Genomic DNA, 23,871 nt, shown 5'->3' with positions numbered 1-23,871 from the left:
CTATGTGAGAGATTCACTTACATCATAGATCATCTTACAATCTGCCTGGGACTAGGACAAGCATTATGTGGTACAGAATGGTTTGTCGCCCTGGAATATCCCAGCAAGACATCCCACAATTTCTGCTTCGAATATATAACATTTTGTATTCTTCATAGGGCCTATCTGACCCCCCTTCCCACCATTTCAACCGGATCTATCTTCTAGTACCAGATGAATGTCCCCAATGTACAACAAGCCCAGCAGATGCAGTGCATGTGTTGTGAACGTGTAGAGCACTGGGGAATTATTAGAACATAGAATGGTCAGATTTATCCCAGGCAACTAGGAGGGGCCAACAATGCCTCCTCAGTTTGTTTCCAAGCCTCAAAGCTAAGAAGGCAACAACCCACTTTATCGACCTTACCCTACTCCTAACAAAATGAGTAGTGGGGATGATGTGGAAGTTGCCACAACCCCCGCCGCTACCACTATGGTGGATGAAGGTGACTAAATGGGCACAGGCAAAGAGCGCTGGTCTCCATAGTGAGGAGAGGTGTAATCTATAGAAATAACCCCCTTGCCTCCCAATGGGATGTGATCCTCCACCCCCAACAAGACCAACAACCACCCATTGAGAACAGGGTGGTCGCAGTATGTCAAAATAACTTACAGTGACATCCATGCACCAATCAGACCTGTGTGTGGCTCTGTGTGTGTGTGTGTGTGTGTGTGTGTGTGTGTGTGTGTGTGTTTGTGTGTGTGGCTCTGTGTGTGTGTGGCTCTGTGTGTGTGTGTGGCTCTGTGTGGATAGCTTTTTTTGTAGGTGGCTCTATGTGTGGGTGGCTCTGTCTGTGTGAGGGTGGCTCTGTGTAGGTGGCTCTATGTGAATTACTCTGTGTGGGTGGCTCTGTGTGGGTGGCTCTGTATGTGTGTGTGGGTGGCTTTGTGTGTGTGGCTCTGTGTGGGTGTAAATGCAATAGGTCATTCATTTGCGAGCGATTAAGCTATTGGCATTGTAAATGACAATGCCATTTATTTAACGATTAAGTTATTGGCAGTGTAAATGACAATGCCATTTATTTATGATAAAAAAAAAAACTAAAAAAAAAAGTCATGAGCAATGCCAATAGCTCTACCTTTAATAATGCAGAGACCATTGCATTGTAAATGCTTGTTATGGTGGTAATTCTCTGGTGGGTAGTTTAGGGCACTGACTAGTTAAGAAATAGATTCGCTTTTTTGACTCAGCTAAAGAAAAGACTATCTCAGAGAGCATCTCCAAACATGAGCTCAGCATATCGAACGCTGAGATGGGCTGGAAGAAACTTCCTGTAGCTTCCTTATGTGCAGTATTGTCGAATGGATATATACTTGATGTGTCACACTATATCTTTCTCCAATTTTATTCATGCCTTGAGAGATTTCCAATAAAAGGTATATATTTAAAAAAAAATCAAGTTTTACCCTTTGATTGCTATTTTAAAGTATTGTAAACTGGGAATTCAATAGTACGTGGATAATGCACGGCTGTCTAAAATTTGTTCAAGATCCTATCTACAGGAAGTACTGTAGGTCCCTGAGGTCTGGATGACTACAACTTTCTCCAGTTCACTCACTTCAAATCCGAGATCATCTCATTTGGGACTAAGGAAAAATACAATCTCTCTTTGATCCTGATTGCAGAGATTCTTAATAAAAAAGCAGTGACCTCTTCTGAAATTAAAAATAATAAAAAAATAGGTATTTCCTTTCATGTCAACTTGACCTTAGTACTTAAGTCAGTGAAATTAAGTCCTATACCGCCATGATATCCAACATAAAGCATTGCTGTTGGGAGCAGCCATTAACTTGAAGCTACACAACTGCAACCATCTGTAGACAGGACTTCGGTTTCTCGGTTTAATGATCTTCATAAACATCTCAAATGTGTTCCTGTTCAAGGCTGAGTCCAATTCCAATTACGCTGCTTATTTTTTTAATTTATCAAGGGTCTGGCTCCCTGATATTTAGTGAGCCCAGTTTCTACTTATAAAAAATCCGTCTTAGGGAATTAAGAAGATGTGACTAAAAAGCTGTTCTGCATCGCCAGGATCAGACATACTATGGGCTCCTCGCTGTGGAACTCTTTACCTCAGGATCTATAACATGCCTGAAATCTGTCCACCTTCAGAAGGACCCTACAAACCAACCTGTTTTAACGTAACCCCTTAAAACCAGAGCAAAGAGACCGTCAACAATTATCTAAGGTGTGCAGAGAGGAGGCTCGATGTTATCTTTCTTGCACTAACTTCTAGTACAGCTCTCTCACAATATTCCCTCTATAAACGTAGACAATACGTTGCATATATGAATTACGAGGATGGGATGGTTGTGACCATTTTAATGTTGCAGTGGACGACAGTGCTCCAGCCCTGCCAACATTGCAGTATTTAAAGGGGCTGCTTTGAAAGAGCCCCTGTGAGCACCTAATCGTAATGGAGTGAAAGGGAGATGGTGACATGGAGAAGATTTCCTGGCAGTGAAGAGAGTGGTTTAACATCGACTGGTAGGACAGCCTGCTGCCCATGTAGTCTCGAAATGTGTGAAATTTCCAATGGCGTGTGGTGCAGCGATCAGGGGTGTAGCACAGGCTCTTGCAAGGGGTGCAGGGGTCCCCAAACCGTTCAGGGCCCCCTAAACCTTCAGGGGTGGCATGCAACCCAAGGCTAATATATATCTGTGAGATATGGGATACTCAGGGGCCCCTCAACAAATTCTGCAGGGGGGGCCTACATTTGCTGTTATTCCACTGGCAGGGATGGGGCGGTTCGACAGAGCTATGTGTTTGCTGGCCAATATATCGTTTTGTGTTTGTTATTTACGTGCAAAGGCAAGTAAGTGGTTGGAAGACGACGTGTGTTGTGATGCATTGCACTTCATACTAAAGTTGGATGCCTGGTGTGGATGTGAAGTGTCACAAGTATTCTGTATGTACTTTATATCTTGTGCAGCCTCTATGTTACACCGAACAGAGTTTGTTAGGACTCAGCACTGTGTACATCGTGCCAGTTAAATCCATTTAATATGGGATGCAAGCTGGAGGAACTTTCCAAATCACAGAGGATAGTTTGCTGCCATTCCCCCTCTCTGCTCCCCCTCTCCCCCAATACCTTGGCAGACCACTCTCTGTGGGTCTAACTAACCCTCTTAGTGCCCCTGGACTTGCAGAGCAAGATTAAAAAAATATCAGTATATTGCTCTTGTAGGTTTTGCTTTTAGAATCTCACAGACCTTATCAGGGCTGCTATTGGGATGCTACAACTTGTTTGTGTTTTCTAAGGAGTAGTGCTGTGAAATAAATCTTTGCATGGGCTAATGTATATGAGTATATTTGCTCATGCAAAAACATTCAAGACAGTACAGTGGCTCTTGCTGACATTTTGGACATTTTGTGAACTTGAGGAAGTTCCTTTCCCTACAGCCTCACACAAGTTCTGTTTGTTTCCTTCACTTTCTAACACTGAAAAACTATTTTTTCCTGCCCTTAACTGGAGCAACCCTGACAATTTCCAGGTAATGGGCCATGAACAAAGCTGTGAATACACACAAACACGTACGTTTGTGGGAGTTCACATATCCGAGAAATATGTTTATGAATATAGATCCACATTTTGTGAATCATAGGCATGGATTTTCACTTGGGAAAAAAGTAATTTGGTGTGTAAAGTGAACTTACATAAATTGACTGTTGAAAAATATTTCTGTTCCTGATACCAGTCATGAAAATCCCATCGTGCATAAAATGCTCCAGGTCTTGAAATAGCTATCAGTTCTGACCTTGAGATGACATTATTCTTAGTGGGTGCACTACGGCTTAGATTTCTTATGGGTTGTATATCAGATTTCTACCCACTTCTAATGACCTTCCAAAACCAAAAGGCTAGAAACTGAGCTGCACAAATTAAACTGGAGCATCCCCAAGCAGTGAGCCCACATCAGAAAGATCGGTTATGTCTTTGACTGAAATGACCCAGAACACTGATTTTGCTTTTTGTTTCATCAGAATGCAATAGTGTCCGTGAAAGAGCTGTGTGGCCTTCCTACCAGTGCTAGCCTGAAGCAGTGCATGCTGTCTCTCTCCTCCCGCCTGGTGAACAATGATAATTCTCCATCAGTGGCCCTGATCATGAAGGAGAGCTTTCCTTACCTGGAGCCAGTGGGAGCCACACCTGAGCTGCAGAAGAAGATCCTGTCTGCATACGATCTGGTAGGAGTTGTTCCCATGACGTTTGACACTGTGTTTGTGCCTCAGAATTGGGTTATGGTCTTGTATGCTAACATTCCTAGGTCAGGGCATTAAAAGGTTGATCTCTGTTTTTACGTTTAAGTGGTACAATGCATTTGAAGCTATGTGGAATTTGGTTTTGTATTAAGTTTGCGAGACTGTTCTCAGCAGCGGTTAGAAGGCCATTGGTACATCAATGGTAAATTGTAGACTTATTAGAGAGGTACCAGTTTTTGAAGGATAAAAACTTACCAAACACCTTATGCCAAACACGCCGTTCAAAGTTGGTCTACCAGCAACCTAACCGCCCATCTCAGATTCGGTAAAGTGACAATGTTTGGAAGATTATCATATTAGGGTTTAGTACAGAGGTATGTTTTCTCTCTCATGTTTGGCCTGTGTTTTATATTGCAAATACTCCCATCTAATTATAGAAACTGAGGTAGCAGAAAAAAGTTAGTATGTCAGATAGCCCAGTTCTGTGCCCCATAGTCATCCTACAAAACTGGATTGTGAGGATAGAATTTTGTTTTTCATTAGCTGCGATTCCTTGTAAGGAACCCTAAGACTATTGCTTTGCTTGTATTGTTTCCAATTCCCCTTCAGCGTCTGCATGCGATGAAATAGATGATGCTCAGTCAATTTTCAATCTTAACTCAGTGAGTTGTAGACATGACTAAGACACTGATTTGGGCACATATGCCAGCATTGCTAATTCCATGCACTCTAACTGGATGATCTTAAAAGACAAGAAGATAGAGTTTTTGCCCACAGATATTGGTGATTGAACGAAAACATGTCTGGCCCTCGATCACCTCATGATTATTCTGGTTGCCAGCTTCTAAGTTCATTAAAACAAGGGCTATTTGGAGTTACACATCACTAATTCCTTTGGAATGGAGAATCAAATTAATAAGGTCATCAAACCATCTTAATAGCAACTAAAGCTGCTGAGGTACATTTCCATTCAATTCAGATCCATCCAGAAGCGGCTGCTATAGCTTGAGCCATAATAGGAAACAGTGAGGGGGTTACAAATATGAGTTAGAAGTTCATATTACTGACGTAAGCTTTTAGAAGTATAACATCAGCAAAACAAAAGTATTCACTACACCAGTAGTATGCTATCTGCATGGCTACCAATAAAGACGCGCATGGAATTTAAGATGCTAAACACTCCTTCTAGGATTGGTGTTCCAGTGCTTTTGCCGTGTGTGTCCAGATCTAGTAAACCATCAGCATATTTTCTGCTAGCATGTGGTTAAACTGTGGCTTCAGTAGCCATTTACTATCCACCAGTAGATACCCAGTTGGCATGTAGGAGAGCTATGAAAACAATACTGTGCAAATTCTCAAAGTTTAATCCACCGTAAGCGCTTTACATCTCTATTTAAGTTTTAAAATTAGGAAAATGTTGTAGAAATACAAGCAGTGGTAGTAGTAGTAACAAATGTTAGTAGACTTAGCCGAACTGGTAGAACTAATACTATTATAAAATGTGTGCCATTCCTCACCACCTGACATCCTTTGTTCTAATCTGAAATGTACTTATTTAAAATATTGTATTTGTCACTGCGCTAGACATCCTTTGCTCTAACCTGAAATGTACTTATTTAAAATATTGTATTTGTCACTGCTCTATGAGACATATCTTGTGGCCAATGTAAACATTCTGGCCCAAAAGAAAACATAGCCAAGAGGGCTGCTGCTTTCCAAACATTTATCAAAACTTAAACTTGTATTGCCTGTAGGTAATCGCTAAATGTATATTATACCATAAACTTCAAATGTGTATGTTGCTATAAATGAACTTGTTAAATGTGTCAGGTTAACCAATATATTAATATTATTATTCTTATGTCATTGAATTTTAAACATTGATAAACACTACAGTCAAATTGCTTATTTTAAAGGAGATATGTTTAGCCGGCACTTTACGACCACCATCACTCCAGATGAAGAAGCCACAATTTAAGCTTTCAATGATAACAGCAATAACTATGAACACCTCACGCCTGAAATCTCTTCAGGAGGGCGCCATTTCAATAAATATACTTCTAGGGAGAACATTTAGAATCTGAAACATGTAGAAGCCTTAGATTTTTAAAGGTGGACACTGTTAACAACTCCAGTGGTTGTGAACAATAATGGAAGTTAATTTTGTTCAAATTAAAGAACGTGGCACTTTAACTTTACACCTCAACTGCAAGAGCAACAACTGGCTCTCGATCTTCAAATTGTAGCATGTTATGGCAAAGTCAGTAGGTCTGGTTTTGCAAGCTGTTGCAATGGTTATTTATTTTATTTTATAATACAAGCTTGTCCACCAAAATACAAATAAAACATGCCATTGATTAAAAGTTGAGGCCATTTACTTACAATAAACATTTTAAAGAGAAAAAAACATTGCATTGCATTTGTTATGTTATGTTATGTTATCATAAGCTTATAAAGCGCCTTATCACCCAGGGGTATTTGTGGGTGATTTCTAGCAGGGAAGTGTACCTGCAAAGGGTAAAGAAACCCTTTTTGCTTTAAAGCACATCACAGAGACATACATTTGTTCTTGACGTAAAGAAAATGTACTAATGAAATTGAATTATTATAATCTCAAGGCATAGTTTAAATAGTCAAAAATGGCCCCAAAACAATAAAAAGGCAAAAGAATGGAATGCAGAAAATCAATTACACAGTTGAGTATTGGCATACAGGACCTGGTACTGCCTGCAATCCCTTTTAGACAGACACGCATAGGTGATCAGGGAAAATGCCATCCCGGACAGTACAAGAAAGCCATGACTAAACTGGGCTTACCCACTGCCCCATGCAGTATGCTGTGGTGGCCGGCAGCAACATGTGAATGTTAGCTGAACAGATCAATCGATGGAGAGGGCTGATCCACTGCCCATCTATTTATATATTTTTTGTGAACGTTTTTGATGAAATGAGACTGGGTCTATCTCTAGCACATACATAAAAGTGATAAAACATAAAAAATAAGTACTTAGCTGGGTGTCTAAATATGAAGATTTGTTTCTATCGATCAAGCATAGTTATAAACAATTCGGTTTAATGTGTGGCTACTCACTATGTATTTAATCAACATTTTAAAATACATACATTCTTAACAATAGAACTACATTTTATTTTGTTATGTGCTGGTGAATAAAAGGATACTTCCTCTGGCCTTATTCCAAGTACTCCAGTTATAGAAGTTGGGTCCAGTTAGTTACCATTACCAGCCCTATCAGGATTACACATTGTGGTGTTTTTACACTGAGATTTCAGCTATCTGTGTGAAACATTGGGGGAAAAACATGCAGAAATCAGAATAGAAACAATAGATTCCCACATACTATTGTCTAAAACCATGTAATATTTGAAACCCTCAATAACGGTAATTCCAGGGGTGGGTTGGGGGTAATTAACAGGAATATTCAGGTCAAATAATATTGAAGCCCTTAGTATTACAAGGAGATTTATAGATATCGAGGAACACATGATTGTCTCTTTCAGAATTGCTTAGGTAATGAAAAGTAATCAATTCACTACTTAAAGTAAACACTCAAATCTAATAAAACATCTACCTATCTGGGCTAAGTTATGTGCACCTGTGAAATTGTAAGGATGGACAAACTAGGCTAAGTGAGTAAGTGAGTATGGTCCAAGGGTAATATGCTTATATTGAAAGTCACAGAGGCCATTGTTGGATACTTTGGTAATGCGAGCGGTGTAAGTATTTCATTAGAGCCGGCGTGCTATCATGGACTCTCTTCGGTAGATGACATATCAGTGGTGACCAAGCATCTGACAAGTTCTTGTAGGTGTTTTAACAGACTAAGTGATGCACTACATGGTCAGAACACACCGTATTTTCCAATGTGTGCTAATAAGAGAATTCTTTGGCTGCCATAGTCATGTGACTAATAGCTTTCATCTGAGGTTTAGACATTGCACTGAAAGATAGGCCTCTTATTCCCAAGATTACATTCTTAAACTTTAACAACCTGCCTACCTTCATTACTTCTTAGCATTATCCAGAGACTTTAAAATTCTGAGGAGCAAAACAGAGCTTTGCTTCAAATCAAAAATATTCATCTCCCACGGCACTGCTTTGAAATACTTCACTGGTGCTGCCTCTTCACATTATGCATCTCTAGCAAGAACCCCACAAAAATTCTGTAAAATATTAAAATACTTCCTTTCAGCTCCTATAATCTTACCCTATTTTTCCCACTCCTCCCCTTTGTCTTCAGAACATCCTTTAGATTTTTTTGCAGTAAAAGCTTCCTAAGCAGTGGGGTGAATTGGTACATGTTATTACAAGCTGTAGCTTACTGTATAGTATAGATGCAATGTGTCAATCCTGGTCATACAGTGTGACATCCAGAAAATCTCTGGATATTTAACTATGGGGATTAGCAAAGTGTCTATGTCTTCAGACCAAATCATGAAAATATCATCTATATACTTGCCCCTAATAAAAATAGTATTTGTAATGTGCGGTGGCACAATTTCTGTAGTGTTCTTCAAAAAAAGTCCATGTATATGTTTGTATATGGTGACAATTTGGTACAGATCGCTCTGTCCTGTATTTGACTAAACCATTTTGTCTAAGCATGAATACATTGCTTTCCAGAACTAGATCGATCATTGGCATGTTAAAAAATATAGCCTTTCTCTTTGAGAGAAAGTATTTGATGACATCTAGTTTTAACAATGCATGTACATAAAGAATATCCATATTGGGTAACTAAAAGTCATCTCACATGTCCAACCACATTTTAGACTTTGTTTAGTAAGTACCTGGTCTCTTCAATAGATGAGGGAAGAATTACCACACACGATTGCAAAAAGTCATCAATGTATTCCAAGATTTTATCAGTGGGAGGGAGATCCTTTTCCAGAAATTATTGGCCTGCCTGGGGGAACAAGGCCAGAGCTTTGTACTTTAGAGAGAACATATATGCAAGGAAAGGTGGGAAAAGATTGATTTGAATATATCTATATTCCAAATTGGTGATAAGACGTAGGTCTCTCCATTGTTGCAACTGGTTTGTGTAATATTAGGGATAAGGTTATTGTGCATAGTGATGTATGCAAGTGTGTGTCATTATGTTGTTTATTAATCCTTTTTATTTAGTTAATCGTATTCAGAATTACTATGTTATCCCATTTGTTGGCTTTCTCACAATATTATTGCTCAGCAGTGACCTTAGAGCTATACGATTTCTGGTGAATATGTTATTGCAGTGTATAAAGAGTTGTTTGTTGGAGTGATCCTCTAGATTGTAAATGCCATTTGTCACTAATTGATAGAACAGGTCAATATTGTTTCCTGTTGACTTTGGTTTGAGGCCACTTTCAATATTGAGGTCAGATGTGAAATCCCAACCCTGTAGTATGTTGTTTAAAAGACAGGTCTGAGGTCCCTGTGCTACTGATTGATAATAAAGTATGCACATTTAGTATATTTTGGATAGACATATTGCATGGTATTGCTGTTTCTGGAAGAACAGATTGTTTGATCTTTTATAGCATTTTCGTAATTTGCTCTTACAGTCAAATTTGACAAAAGCGGCCTGTGCAGGTAAGGGCAGTGGGTGGTGGGCCGAGTTAGGGAGGATTTGACAATCGACTAAGAAGGAAATTTAAATAAATAATTCATGTTCGAGGCATGTGGGCTGCTGAATTCACATCTTATGCATAGATCGCCGCCTAGTGTTGGGTCCGGATGATTGCACATTGTTGCCCTGGAAGAGTCTTCGAAGTATCACGAGATAGGTGGCTCCTCCCCTGGACTACAGTGCGCATGGGCATCCTCTCCATCCTCAGATTGTTTTTTTCCGCCATTGGGTTCGGATGTACTTTTCTTTACTCAAGTTCGGAAACTTTTCTACAAGGCCAGAAGGCCTTCGGGGTCGTCGGTATTGTTAATTCGATCGGTGCCGAGTTCTTGTTCCAGTTCTTTTCGAAGCAGGACGTCAAAGAGAGCCGCGTGGCCTTTTCGACACCAGAGGCCCGATCGTCGATGGAACGGAGCCCGTTCAAGCGATGCCCCCTTTGTAACTCGAAATATCCGCACATCGATGTACACCCGGTGTGCAACAAGTGCTTATCACCAGACCACAACGAGGACAACTGTCTAGCTTGTGCTCGATTCCGGTCGAAGAAGACGCTTCGGCTCTGACGTGCAGCAAGACAAACAATGTCGAAGCCAGCGCCCGACCCAGTGAATATCTTCAACGAAGACGACGAGGAGGTCGTCGAGACTGAAGATCCGGAACAGACGTCGGATCCAGGTTCGGAGCACGACTCCAACTACTATGAAGACGACGAAGAACGCGTCAATGATGAAGAAAACGTCGAAGAGCTAAGGGACGACGTGTCCCCCATCGGAGCCATCGATGACGACTCGAGTGATGAACCAGGCCCAGCAGTGGGTACTGGGCCCCAAAAAGACGCTCAAAAACTTTCAAAGGCTCAGGTCGAGGCATCACCGAAAGGCCTTAGCCAAGATCTTCCCAAACATTCTATAGCCCCGCATCTCGGCCTGGCTAAGAACACATCAGACGAGCCATCGGTCGCCATACAGAAAGCGAAACTGAAAGCAATCGAGGCAAAAACAAAACCGAAACTGCTGAAGACAGTCCTCGGATCGAAGAGTGCGACCACATCCGATTCGACATCGAAGAAAAGTGTTGACGACCCTGCGGGGTCGACCACAAAGGGTGTTGAGCCGAAGATAGGTGCGCTAAAGGCCATAGCTAAAGCCAAGTATGTCGAACCGACGAGGTCGGCGTCGATGGACAAAGACACAAACAAAGGACTTGAGTCTTGGAAGGCCCTCGAACCGAGGCACTGGGTCGAAAAACAACAGCTCGTCAAAGCCCTCGAGCCAAAAACAAAGGGTGCCTCGAAGGAGCAAGTCGAGTCGAACAAAAGAAGCGCGACTCCACCGCAACATGCACGGAAGTCGACGCAAGGCCAAAAGCACGACGACAGGGCGAAGTCCGTCGGTCCGATATCGACGCCGACCCCAAAGCCGCCGATAACATTCGGACTGCCCCAGACAGCACGCCCTAAGGCAATCGATCCAATAACAAGGATCAAACCACCCCAAACTGTGTCTCTTGGAAAAAGGGGTCATCCTCTAGAAGAGGACGTTATGTACCAGGAGCCCTCCTATGATGATCAGTCAAAGCTCCATATCGACGCCAACACAGGCAAACTTACTGTTTATCACAGAAAAGTCAGGTCAGAAAATCCTCTGAAATCCTATAAAATCCCACTAAAGAAGAAAAGGGATTCTTCAACATCGCCTGTCCATTTTGAACCTATAAGGTACCATGGCCAAGAGACTTCTGCAGGCTCACCCACACGCTCTAATGAGGATATAGGGTATGACTATGATGAACAATATAGTTACCCTGCAGTAGATGATCGAGATGACCAGACTCAAGCCTCGACAGACACTATCGACCAGGTGGAGTCACAAACTATCCCTGATACTCCTTCTTATCCTGTGAAAACTTTGCAACAGAGGATACAGCGGCGTTTAATGCATTGATAGAAACTACAGCACATAATCATGATGTGGACATGCATGCTGACCCAATTGAGGAGGATTTCTTGTTTGACACTTTCTCCACTTCAGAGAAATCAGTTAAAACATTGCCAATGTTAAAGGGTGTCCTGAAACACGCAGGAGAAATTTTTAAGGAAACCACAAGAGCAAGGGTTGTTAACCCTAGAATTGAAAGAAAATACAGACCGGCGCCTGTGGACCCTACATACATTCGGGGACAGTTGCCGTTAGACTCTTTGGTGGTATCAAATGTTCGTAAAAGTGCCAACTCCCAGACTACTGGTGATGCTCCTCCTCCAGACAAAGAGTCTAAAGTATTAGAAGCTTCTGGTAAAAGGGTGGCTGCTCAAGCAGCAAACATCTGGAGAATTTCCAACACACAGGCCCTATTAGCCAGATACGATAGGGCACACTATGACACATTAGAGCAACTGCTACAACATTTGCCTGATGTCTACAAGGAAGGAGCAGAAACACTAATACAGGAAGGGAAACTGATATCCAACGCATCCATTAAATGTGCGCTAGATGTAGCAGATACTGCAGCCAGGGCCATCAACACAAGTGTCATGCTCAGAAGGCATGCTTGGTTTTGCATCTCAGGGTTCAAACAAGAGATTCAAACCACATTATTAAATCAGCCTGTAAACCCTGATTTTCTATTTGGTCCTGATGTGGACACAATCTTGGAAAAGATTAAAAAAGACACGGAGACATCCAAATCTATGGGGGCCTTGCAGTCCCAGCAATTCAGAGGAGGTTCCTTTTGTCGCTCCAGTAACAGAGGGGCTACAAGAGGCCAGGGGTCCCAGCAAACTCAATACAATAAAGGGAACACGCAAACCACCTATAATAAAACAAGCAGAGGTGGATACCGTGGCAACAGCAGTAAAGGCAGAGGACGAGGGAATAACAACACCAGATCCTCCACCAATACTAAACAGTGACGCCTTGTCGCTGCCCCCGGACCATGTAACACCGGTCGGGGTCAGATTACAACAGTTCCTGCCAGTCTGGGAAGGCATTACCACAGACAGGTGGGTGAGACAACTTATTCAGTACGGTTATTGTCTAGAGCTAACATCAACTCCACCCAACATACCCCCAAAACACCGTCCTATGTCCGCAGAGCACATAGACTTATTGCAGCAAGAAGTTATCAGCATGCTGCAAAAGGGGCCATAGAACTCGTCCCTATACAGGAACAGGGTACAGGGGTGTACTCTCTGTACTTCTTAATCCCCAAAAAGGACGGGACTCTCAGGCCAATACTAGACCTCAGGCCCCTAAACCAATACATCTTGTCAGAACACTTTCACATGCTCACTTTACAACAGGTCCTACCATTACTCAGTCAGGGAGATTTCCTCGCAACACTAGACCTAAAGGATGCGTATTTCCACATACCAATACATCCAGCACACAGGAAGTATCTCAGGTTTACCATCCAAAATCAGCACTACCAGTTCAGGGTACTGCCTTTCGGGGTGACAACTGCCCCAAGGGTGTTTACCAAGTGCTTAGCGACAGTGGCTGCGCACCTACGGAGAAACCATATTCACGTCTACCCATATCTGGACGACTGGCTCATCCAAGCAAAGTCAGCCCAGCAATGTGCCAGCCACGTGTCCCGCACTATTCACCTCCTACACAGCCTAGGATTCTCATTAAACTACCCAAAGTCTCATCTTCAGCCCGCCCATGTACAACAGTACCTGGGAGCAACAATAGACACTTTGGCGGCAAAGGCGCAGCCAAACTCAGCAAGGATCAACAGCATTCTGTTGCTCCTTCAAAAATTCAGACCCCAACACTCGCTCCCAGCAAGTGTGTTTATGCAGTTGAAAGGCATGATGGCCTCCTGCATCTTCATAGTCCCTCACGCAAGACTACACATGCGTCCGCTTCAGGAGTGCTTAGCACGGCAGTGGAACCAGGCTCAGGGACAATTGAAAGACCTAGTGTTGGTGACCGGTCGCGCATACAACTCTCTGCATTGGTGGAACCCACAAAACCTTTGCAGGGGACGACCGTTCCAAGAGCCTGTCCCACAAATAGTGCTGACAACGGACGCATCTCTCCTGGGATGGGGAGCGCATGTCCTACATTACACAGTGCAGGGACTATGGACGACACAGCAAAAGAGGATGCACATCAACCTGCTGGAACTGATGGCAATCTTTATGGCAATGAAGGCGTTCAAAGTACATTTGTGCAACAAAGTCGTGTTAATCCGGACGGACAACATGACTGCCATGTACTACATACAAAAGGAGGGGGGACACACTCTCCACAGTTGTCCCATCTAGCGCAAAGCATGTGGAAGTGGGCCATTCAGAGAATCATCTTCCTCATGGCGGAACACCTTCCAGGCAAGGACAACCAGATGGCGGACCTGCTCAGCAGGCACAGCCACCAAATGCACGAGTGGGAGATACATCCCTCATTGCTGCAACCGTACTTCCAGCGGTGGGGTCACCCAGAAATAGACCTGTTCGCCACAAAGGAAAACGCAAAATGCCAAAGCTTCGCCGCCAGGTTGCCACATCTGCAGTCTCAGGGCAATGCGATATGGATGAACTGGTCTGGCAAGTTTGCATACGCTTTTCCCCCAGCCCCGCTCATACCACTAGTGGCACGCAAACTGCTACAACACTCAATGACACTGATCCCAGTTGCTCCAACATGGGCGCGACAACCATGGTACACCACGTTCCTAGAACTTTCCGTGGTTCCTCATCAAAGGCTGCGATTAACGCCCAGTCTTTTAACGCAGAGCCATGGCGACCTCCAGCACCCCGATCCGCAACAGTTAAACCTTGCGATCTGGCTCCTGAGGTCATAGAGTTTGGTTACCTAAACTTGCCTCCCGACTGTATGAATATTATCAAGGAGGCAAGGAGACCTACGACCAGAGCATGCTATGCAGCAAAGTGGAAACGATTTGTCATCTATTGTAACAATAATGACATAAATCCGCTAGATGCATCTACTCAAAACATCATATGTTATCTCGTACATTTACACAGATGCAATCTGGCTTACAGTTCCATACGAATACATTTAGCTGCAGTGGCAGCTTATCTTCAGAACAGGCAGCACCTTTCACTCTTCAGAGTGCCTGCTATTAAAGCTTTCCTAGAGGGACTCAAACGAATCATTCCTCCAAGACACCCACCTTCACCTGTCTGGAACCTCAACGTGGTTCTAACCAGACTAATGGGACCACCTTTTGAACCTCTACATTCCTGTGAGATACAATTCCTAACGTGGAAAGTTGATTTTCTAGTGGCTATTACATCACTCAGAAGAGTTAGTGAGCTGCAAGCCCTAACTATTCAGGAGCCATTCATACAAATCCACGCTAATAGGGTAGTGCTGAGAACTAACACTAAATTTATGCCAAAGGTGGTGTCCCAGTTTCACATCAATCAAGCTATAGAACTGCCAGTATTCTTCCCTAATCCAGATTCCGTGGCAGAAAGAGCTCTACATACCCTAGATGTCAAGAGAGCTCTCCTGTACTATATAGACAGAACAAACCTTTTCAGAAAGACTAAACAACTGTTTGTTGCCTTCTCACCACAGCACAAAGGCAACCCCATTTCCAAATCAGGTATAGCCAGATGGATTGTTAAGTGCATACAAATCTGTTATCAAAAAGCTAAACGCACATTAACAGTTCCCCCAAGAGCGCATTCAACACGCAAATTAGGGGCATCCATGGCTTTCCTAGGAAACATTCCTTTAGAAGACATATGTAAGGCAGCCACATGGACTACCATACATACATTTACCAAACACTACTGCGTAGATGTACACTCCAAACAGCAAGCAGCTGTAGGGCAGGCTGTACTCAAGACTCTTTTTCAGACTGCTGCAGCTGGCACAGGCAACTGCCGCTAGGAGGAAAATGCTATACATTCTATGCATAAGATGTGAATTCAGCAGCCCACATGCCTCGAACGGAATATGCTACTTACCAGTATGCATCTGTTCTTGGCATGTAGGGCTGCTGATATTCACATCGCCCTCCCTCCTCCCCGGTGCCTGTCGCAGCTGTAGCACTCAAACTTAATCTCTAGCATGGACATCACTTACTGTATCATACTCCATCCCTGCCACAATGGCGAAAAACAATCTGAGGATGGAGAGGATGCCCATGCTCACTGTAGTCCAGGGGAGGAGCCACCTATGTCGTGATACTTCGAAGACTCTTCCAGGACAACAATGTGCAATCATCCGAACCCAACACTAGGCGGCGATCTATGCATAAGATGTGAATATCAGCAGCCCTACATGCCAAGAGCAGATGCATACTGGTAAGTAGCATATTCCTATCCCTCGTCATCGTCCCCATCGCTCTTAACTGCACAGACTGCTCCTGAAATTTGAAGAGTTCTACGTATACTTGTGAGAGAAACCAAAACTTTGCTGAACAGGTCAATTTCATTAGTAGTCAAAATTGTGGACAATTGATTTAGAATATTAATATCAGAATGAATTGCCATATTGTCGGATACCTACACATACTGTTTGTGATGAAATCGTTCCTTTATCTGTTATTTATGTTCTTTGGCATTAGATCATGCAACCACCTCTCCCTTTCTGATGTCTATCATAGCTTTTTTGATCATGGCAGGTTTATTTAAATGCCCCCGCCCCCTCATTGTTTTCACCTTATTTCCAACTCTGAACATGTGTAACTCCTCTAATAGAAAGTAGAGAATGTATTTGCCTTTGTGTGGACTCACGCATTACACTAGATACATCTGATTCACTAGTAGATGGTGTGCATGCTGGAGGGGGATCTGTCACTGGTCTGATTTTATTACTCAAGGCACAATATTACCATATTTCTTCACATATGTAAAACCACAGCAACTTCTGTAATCATTTTCACCCCTGGTTATCTTTTTTTGCTTCTTGCCTTTAATGTAAAAAAGGTGTGAACCAAGTAATTTATAAGTATTTTGTTGGACAGGCCTCGTGGCCAGGCTGTCCCCTCCCCGCATGGCGGGTCGCGGACCCCTGCTCCTCCTGCTCCCCGGACATGAACCACCCCCGCAGCCCGCCGGGGCAACCTCCGGCCCTTCCCCGACGGAACCCTGGCTCCTGAACACCACCGTATCGGCTGGCCCGGGTCCTTTCCAGAACCCCTGTCCCCGGCCCAGCCGCCATTTTGGACACTACTCGACCAGGCCTCGTGGCCTCGGGTCGACCTCGGCCTCGGGCCCAGCCAGGCCCCGACATCGAGGCACCACCATCCACCCAGGGGGTAAAGAGACCACTTGGCAGGTCAATGGGAGAAGGAGTGTCAACGGCTCCCCTCCGCCAGGTGTCAATCGCCCCAGCCTCCCTGGGCGCTGGCTCCACCCCCCTGCTGGGTGTCTGGACTCCCTCATCCCGGACCCCCCGACCTCCAAGTGCGAGGGTCCGGACATCAAAGGGCGCCAGGCCTATAACTGGGGCAGCTCCAGAGCAGGAAGGGAGTTGTATCCTGGAGTCGAGAGACACCGAGACAAACTCATCTTGAAGGCCTGCTGGCGCTGCCGCGGCTCATCCTTTCGTGAACCATCTTGAAGACCTGCTGGCGCTGCCGCGGCTCATCCTTTCGTGAACCATCTTGAAGGCCTGCTGGCGCTGCCGCGGCTCATCCTTTCGTGAACCATCTTGAAGGCCTGCTGGCGCTGCCGCGGCTCATCCTTTCGTGAACCATCCCGAAGGCCTGCTGGCGCTGCCGCGGCCCCTACTTGCGAACCATCAGCTCGAGGATTGTGAGCTCTACACCTGCTACCCCCGTACCTGTCCGGTACTGAGACTGTCCCGCTACCCTTCCCCCCAAAGAGACTAGAATTGACAGGATCCTCGTATCCTGGTCCTGCTGTACCGACAATTACCTTGCTCTTAAGATATATAAAAGTGTGAAGAACCTGTCCCTGTGTGGTGTCTATCTGTGGGGGGGGGAAGTTACCTGTCTGTACGATTACCGGGGAGGACCCTCACCGGAGGCCTCTCCCCCCTGTACTCGGCCGACCCTCCGGGTCCCCGTCTAACATTGGTGGCCAGCGGCGCGATCCGAGCCGACGCATAATCGTACAGAGAGTAACTCACCCCACGACACACAGCAACCATGACGACAAAGGAAAGTGGAACAACGGAAAAATTTCAGATGGAAAAGCTGGAAGAATACAGCCACAAAGAACTAAAGCAATTTTGCATAGAGCTGGGCATTGCTACCACGGGACTGAGCACGAAAGATGACCTCAAGCACGCCTTAGAAGCTTGGGTGGAGACGGAAACATCCCCGCCCCAAAATCAAAACCTCGAGACCACCGAAACAAGTACCACCCCTGCAGACTGAAGTAGATCGGGCCTCTCGTCCGAAGAGGCCCGAGAACGGGAGAAAAGCCGGCTCCACGAATTGGAGCTGGCTCGACTCCGCTTAGATTGAGAACTCAAATTGGCAGAGCAAAAAATAACACTCGAACACTTACGGCTCAGGGAAGAACGAGAAGAGAAAAAGAGCCAGAGGGAGCTGGAAGAAAAAAGACTAGCATACGAGCATGAGCGCAACTTGAAGGAGCTAGAAATTCGACGGCAGAACAAAGACCTAGGCGTCTCCGGGCACCCGAGCCCCACTGCTCCGACGGACCCCAAGGTCCACATCCCCAAGGACGTCGTCCGGGAATACTACCGGAACGATGATATCCAGCAATGGTTTAAAGCCTACGAGGTAGCAGTGACCTCCCACCGAATTCCACGGAGCGACTGGGGAGCCGGGCTATGGGGTAAATTCGTTAACGAAGGAAGAGACGCCCTGCTGCAACTCCCCGACCACCAGATGACATCCTATGACCACATGAAGGCCGCCCTCCTCACTCGCTATGGGCTCACGCCCGAGATATACCGGCAGAGATTTCGGGACTGCAAACGGATCCCTGGTACAACTTGGGTGGAGTATGTGAACTTTTTTAGCCGAGCCTTTGACGGATGGATCAAGGGCAGCCAGGTCACCACCTACGAGCAATTATTCAACCTGATTGTATGGGAGCACCTCTCCAATAATTGCTTTGTCGAACTGAGACAGCACCTCCTTGATAGCAAACTGACCGAACCTCGGAAACTCGCCATCGAAGCAGACCGATGGGAAAGCACCTGAGTCCCTCGAAACTGGCCCAGCGAGCAAAACAGAGCCTCCCAAGGGCCCCACCGGCCACGGGGAGGAGGAGGAGGCCAGGGTCGGGGCCGGGACACCGTCACAGTACCCTCCACTAGCAACCCCCCGCCCCCGGCCGGAAGAGGTAGCCCTCCAACGCGACCAGGTTTCCGCGCCAACGTTACCTGCCACAAATGTCAGCGACCCGGTCACTGCGCCAATGATCCCAACTGCCCGAAAAATCAGAGTCCTATGAACCGCCAGATCACCGCCGCCGCTCTGGGAGAAGAGCTAGGCCAAGAAGACGCCGAAGAGTACGAGCCGTACCAGCCCGAGTGGGAACCAGCTGCCATGTCCCTGGTCTGTCTAGGGGAGAGGGACCTGGTCCCGCGGGCGCCCATCCCCGCCAACACGCAGAAATACAGCCAGTGGGTCACAATCAATGGACGCCGGGCGGAAGCCCTCCGTGACACAGGGGCCAGTGTGACTGCAGTCCGCTGCCACCTGGTGACCCCTGACCAGATCCTACCAAATGTACTTTGTCCAGTGCGGTCGGCAGACAACTCCGAAAGCCTGTGCCAGATGGCCCGCATCCCCTTCGAGTGGGGGGGGGTGTCCGGCATGCTAAAAGTAACTGTCCGCGACGATGCCCCGGTGGACTGCCTTCTGGGGAACGACCTCGAAAGCTCCCCCTGGTCAGCCGTTGAACGGAGGGAGCACCTGGGGATGCTTGGTCTCCCTGAATGGGTCTGCGTAACGACCCGATCCATGGCCGCCCGCGCCATCCCCAGCCAAGAGGAACCAGAGTGGCCCGAGCCTCCCCCACCGATTGTCACCGAAGAAACCACCCCTGAGCCTGGTCCTCCGGGGTCCGACAATGAAGAACGGGATCAGCCCCAAGACCTCCTGGAGCGGGCCCAGTGGCGCCAAGAAGGTGGCCCCACTCAGGAACAGTTCCGCCAGGAACAAAGAGCGTGTCCCTCCCTCGAGGGCCTCCGACAACAAGCCATAGCCCAGAGCGCAGGGGATACATCGGGGGCCCACTGGATCTACTGGGACAACGAGCTGCTCTACAGTGAGCAAAAGATCGCCGAACTTGGAGCCAGCCGGGTGCTGGTGGTCCCCCTCCGATTCAGAGACGTCCTATTGAACTTGGCACACGATGTGCCTCTTGCCGGGCACCTCGGGCAGGACAAGACGTACAGCTGCCTGGTGACCCACTTCTACTGGCCGAAGATGCGGAACGATGTAGCGAACCACTGCCGGGCCTGTCCCACCTGCCAGGCCAGCGGGAAAAGCGGTCGAAAACTGAAGGTCCCCCTGCAACCCTTTCCCATCGTCACCACCCCCTTTGAGCGGGTGGGAATAGACATTGTGGGGCCCCTGGAGCCCCGGACAGCACAGGGGCACCGGTTCATCCTTGTCCTGGTGGACCATGCCACCCGCTATCCCGAGGCCATACCTCTCCGGACCGTGACGGCGCCCGTGGTGGGCCGAGCCCTGATGGGGATCTTCTCGCGGGTGGGCTTCCCCCGAGAAGTCGTCAGTGACAGGGGCACGAACTTTATCTCCAAGTACATGAAGTCCCTATGGCAACAGTGCGGGGTCACCTACAAATTCACGACCCCCTATCACCCGCAAGGGAACGGACTAGTAGAACGATTTAACCGCACCCTCAAAGGGATGATCATGGGCCTGGAAGAACCCTTACGTCGCCAATGGGACATGCTGCTCCCGTGCCTCCTGTTCGCTTACAGGGAGGTCCCCCATAAATCCCTGGGCTTCAGCCCGTTCGAACTCTTGTATGGACACCCCGTCCGGGGCCCCCTCAGCCTAGTCAAAGAAGGATGGGAGGTGGCCCCTCAGAAGACTCCCCCTGATGTATACAAGTACCTCTTGACTCTCCGTAACCAGACCCGGCGGTTCAGGGAACTCGCCAAAGCCAACCTCGAAGCCAGCCAAGAGGACATGAAGCGCTGGTATGATCAGAATGCCTCATCCATCGAGTTCGAGCCGGGACAACAGGTCTGGGTGATGTCCCCGGTTGAACCTTGCGCCCTCCAGGACAAATGGACAGGACCCTTCAAAGTGGTGGAGCGCAAGGGCCCCGTCACCTACCTGGTGGACCTGGAGTCCCCCGAAACCCCCTGCGGGTCCTCCACGCCAACAGACTCAAGCCCCACTTTGTACGCTCTGAACTTAGCCTCCTGATGGCTACCGACAGTGGGGCTGAAGAAGACTCCGAGCCCCTCCCCGACCTCCTGAAAACGCTCGAGAAAGACGGCTCCGTGGAGGGAGTCCACCTCTCCGAGGCCCTGTCCCCCGCACAACGCCAAGACTGCAGAGAACTGCTTCTACAGTTTGCCGACCTGTTCTCCCTCATCCCTGGGGTCACCCCCTGGTGCCTCCACGACGTTGACACCGGGGATAGCCCCCCTATCCGACACAGGGCGTACAGGGTGCCTGATCGAGTACGCGCCTGCATCCAGTCGGAAGTCTCCAAGATGCTAGCTCTGGGAGTGATCGAGCCGTCCGACAGCCCCTGGGCCAGCCCCGTCGTGTTGGTCCCCAAGGCCGCCGCCCCGGGCGTCGCCCCCCGAGCTCAGGTTCTGTGTAGACTATCGGGGTCTGAACGCCGTCACCAGGACCGACGCTCACCCCCTTACCCGGGCAGATGAGCTGATCGACCGCATGGGGGCCGCCCGCTACCTGAGCATCTTCGATTTAACAGCGGGTTATTGGCAGATCGGCCTCACCCCAGGTGCCCAGGAGCGATCCGCCTTCTCCACCCCGGACGGCCACTACCACTTCAAGGTGATGCCATTCGGAATGAAAAACGCACCCGCCACCTTTCAGAGACTCGTGAACAAAGTCTTGGCGGGTCTGGAGGAATTCAGCGCCGCCTATTTGGACGATATTGCTGTGTACAGCCGCCACTGGGCAGAACACCTCCACCACCTCCGGGAGGTCCTGAACGCCCTCCGGCAGGCCGGGCTAACCATCAAGGCCAGCAAGTGCCAGATCGGCCAAGGGTCCGTGACCTACCTGGGACACTAGGTGGGAAGTGGCCTGGTGGCCCCCCTCCAGCTCAAGATTGCCGCCATCCAAGCCTGGGAGCCCCCGGTCACCCAGACAGAGGTCCGAGCCTTCCTGGGGCTCTCCGGGTACTACCGGCGCTTCGTAAAAGACTATGGCAGCATTGTAGGGCCACTCACAGAACTCACATCCAAAAAGAACCCCCAGAAAGTCAACTGGACGCCGGAATGCCAGACGGCCTTTGAGAACCTGAAGTCCGCCATGTGCACCGCCCCCGTACTCCAAGCCCCCGACACAGCCGGGAATTCATAGTGCAGACGGACGCCTCAGATCATGGCATAGGGGCCGTCCTCTACCAACTCAACACCGAGTGGGTCGATCAGCCAGTGGTCTTCATCAGCCGACGCCTGCTGGCCCGAGAACAGCGCTGGAGCACCATCGAGCGGGAGGCCTTCGCCGTAGTATGGGCCCTCAAGAAGCTCCGGCCCTATCTCTTCGGTACCCACTTCCGGGTACAAACAGATCACCGACCCCTGCAATGGCTGATGCAGATGCGGGGAGAAAACCCGAAGCTGTTGCGTTGGTCCATCTCCCTGCAGGGAATGGACTTCACTGTGGAGCACCGCCCAGGCCAAGATCACGCCAACGCAGACGGCCTGTCCCGCTTCTTCCGCCTTGGCGAGGAGAGTACCCAAGCGGATGGCTGACTCTCCCTGCCTTCAGCTGGGGGGGACGCATGTTGGACAGGCCTCGTGGCCAGGCTGTCCCCTCCCCGCATGGCGGGTCACGGACCCCTGCTCTTCCTGCTCCCCGGACAAGAACCACCCCCGCAGCCCGCCGGGGCAACCTCCGGCCCTTCCCCGACGGAACCCTGGCTCCTGAACACCACCGTATCGGCTGGCCCGGGTCCTTTCCAGAACCCCTGTCCCCGGCCCAGCCGCCATTTTGGACACTTCTCGACCAGGCCTCGTGGCCTCGGGTCGACCTCGGCCTCGGGCCCAGCCAGGCCCCGACATCGAGGCACCACCATCCACCCAGGGGGTAAAGAGACCACTTGGCAGTCAATGGGAGAAGGAGTGTCAACGGCTCCCCTCCGCCAGGTGTCGATCGCCCCAGCCTCCCTGGGCGCTGGCTCCACCCCCCTGCTGGGTGTCTGGACTCCCTCATCCCGGACCCCCCGACCTCCAAGTGCGAGGGTCCGGACATCAAAGGGCGCCAGGCCTATAACTGGGGCAGCTCCAGAGCAGGAAGGGAGTTGTATCCTGGAGTCGAGAGACACCGAGACTAACTCATCTTGAAGGCCTGCTGGCGCTGCCGCGGCTCATCTTTTCGTGAACCATCTTGAAGGCCTGCTGGCGCTGCCGCGGCTCATCCTTTCGTGAACCATCTTCAAGGCCTGCTGGCGCTGCCGCGGCTCATCCTTTCGTGAACCATCTTGAAGGCCTGCTGGCGCTGCTGCGGCTCATCCTTTCGTGAACCATCCCGAAGGCCTGCTGGCGCTGCCGCGGCCCCTACTTGCGAACCATCAGCTCGAGGATTGTGAGCTCTACACCTGCTACCCCCTTTCCTGTCCGGTACTGAGACTGTCCCGCTACCCTTCCCCCCAAAGAGACTAGAATTGACAGGATCCTCGTATCCTGGTCCTGCTGTACCGACAATTACCTTGCTCTTAAGATATATAAAAGTGTGAAGAACTCGTCCCTGTGTGGTGTCTATCTGTGGGGGGGGGGAAGTTACCTGTCTGTACGATTACCGGGGAGGACCCTCACCGGAGGCCTTACCCCTCTGTACTCGGCCGACCCTCCGGGTCCCCGTCTAACATATTTTATAATGTGAGCACAT

At 48.1% G+C, this 23,871-nt stretch overlaps 1 protein-coding gene across 3 annotated transcripts in view; it reads left to right on the top strand.

The window, feature by feature from the left end:
* Positions 1-23,871, top strand: part of PLCL1 (phospholipase C like 1 (inactive)) — a 506,778-nt gene that overhangs the window by 275,627 nt on the left and 207,280 nt on the right. For all 3 annotated transcript variants that reach the window (XM_078680511.1, XM_078680509.1, XM_078680510.1), the window contains exon 3: positions 4,025-4,228. In XM_078680511.1, coding sequence (XP_078536637.1) covers positions 4,025-4,228 — 204 coding nt within the window. The remainder of the gene's footprint in view (positions 1-4,024; positions 4,229-23,871) is intronic.

Source organism: Lissotriton helveticus, chromosome 3_1 (genome assembly GCF_964261635.1).
Source record: "Lissotriton helveticus chromosome 3_1, aLisHel1.1, whole genome shotgun sequence".
Taxonomy (NCBI): Eukaryota; Metazoa; Chordata; class Amphibia; order Caudata; family Salamandridae; genus Lissotriton; species Lissotriton helveticus.
This window is presented reverse-complemented; position numbering and strand designations above follow the sequence as displayed.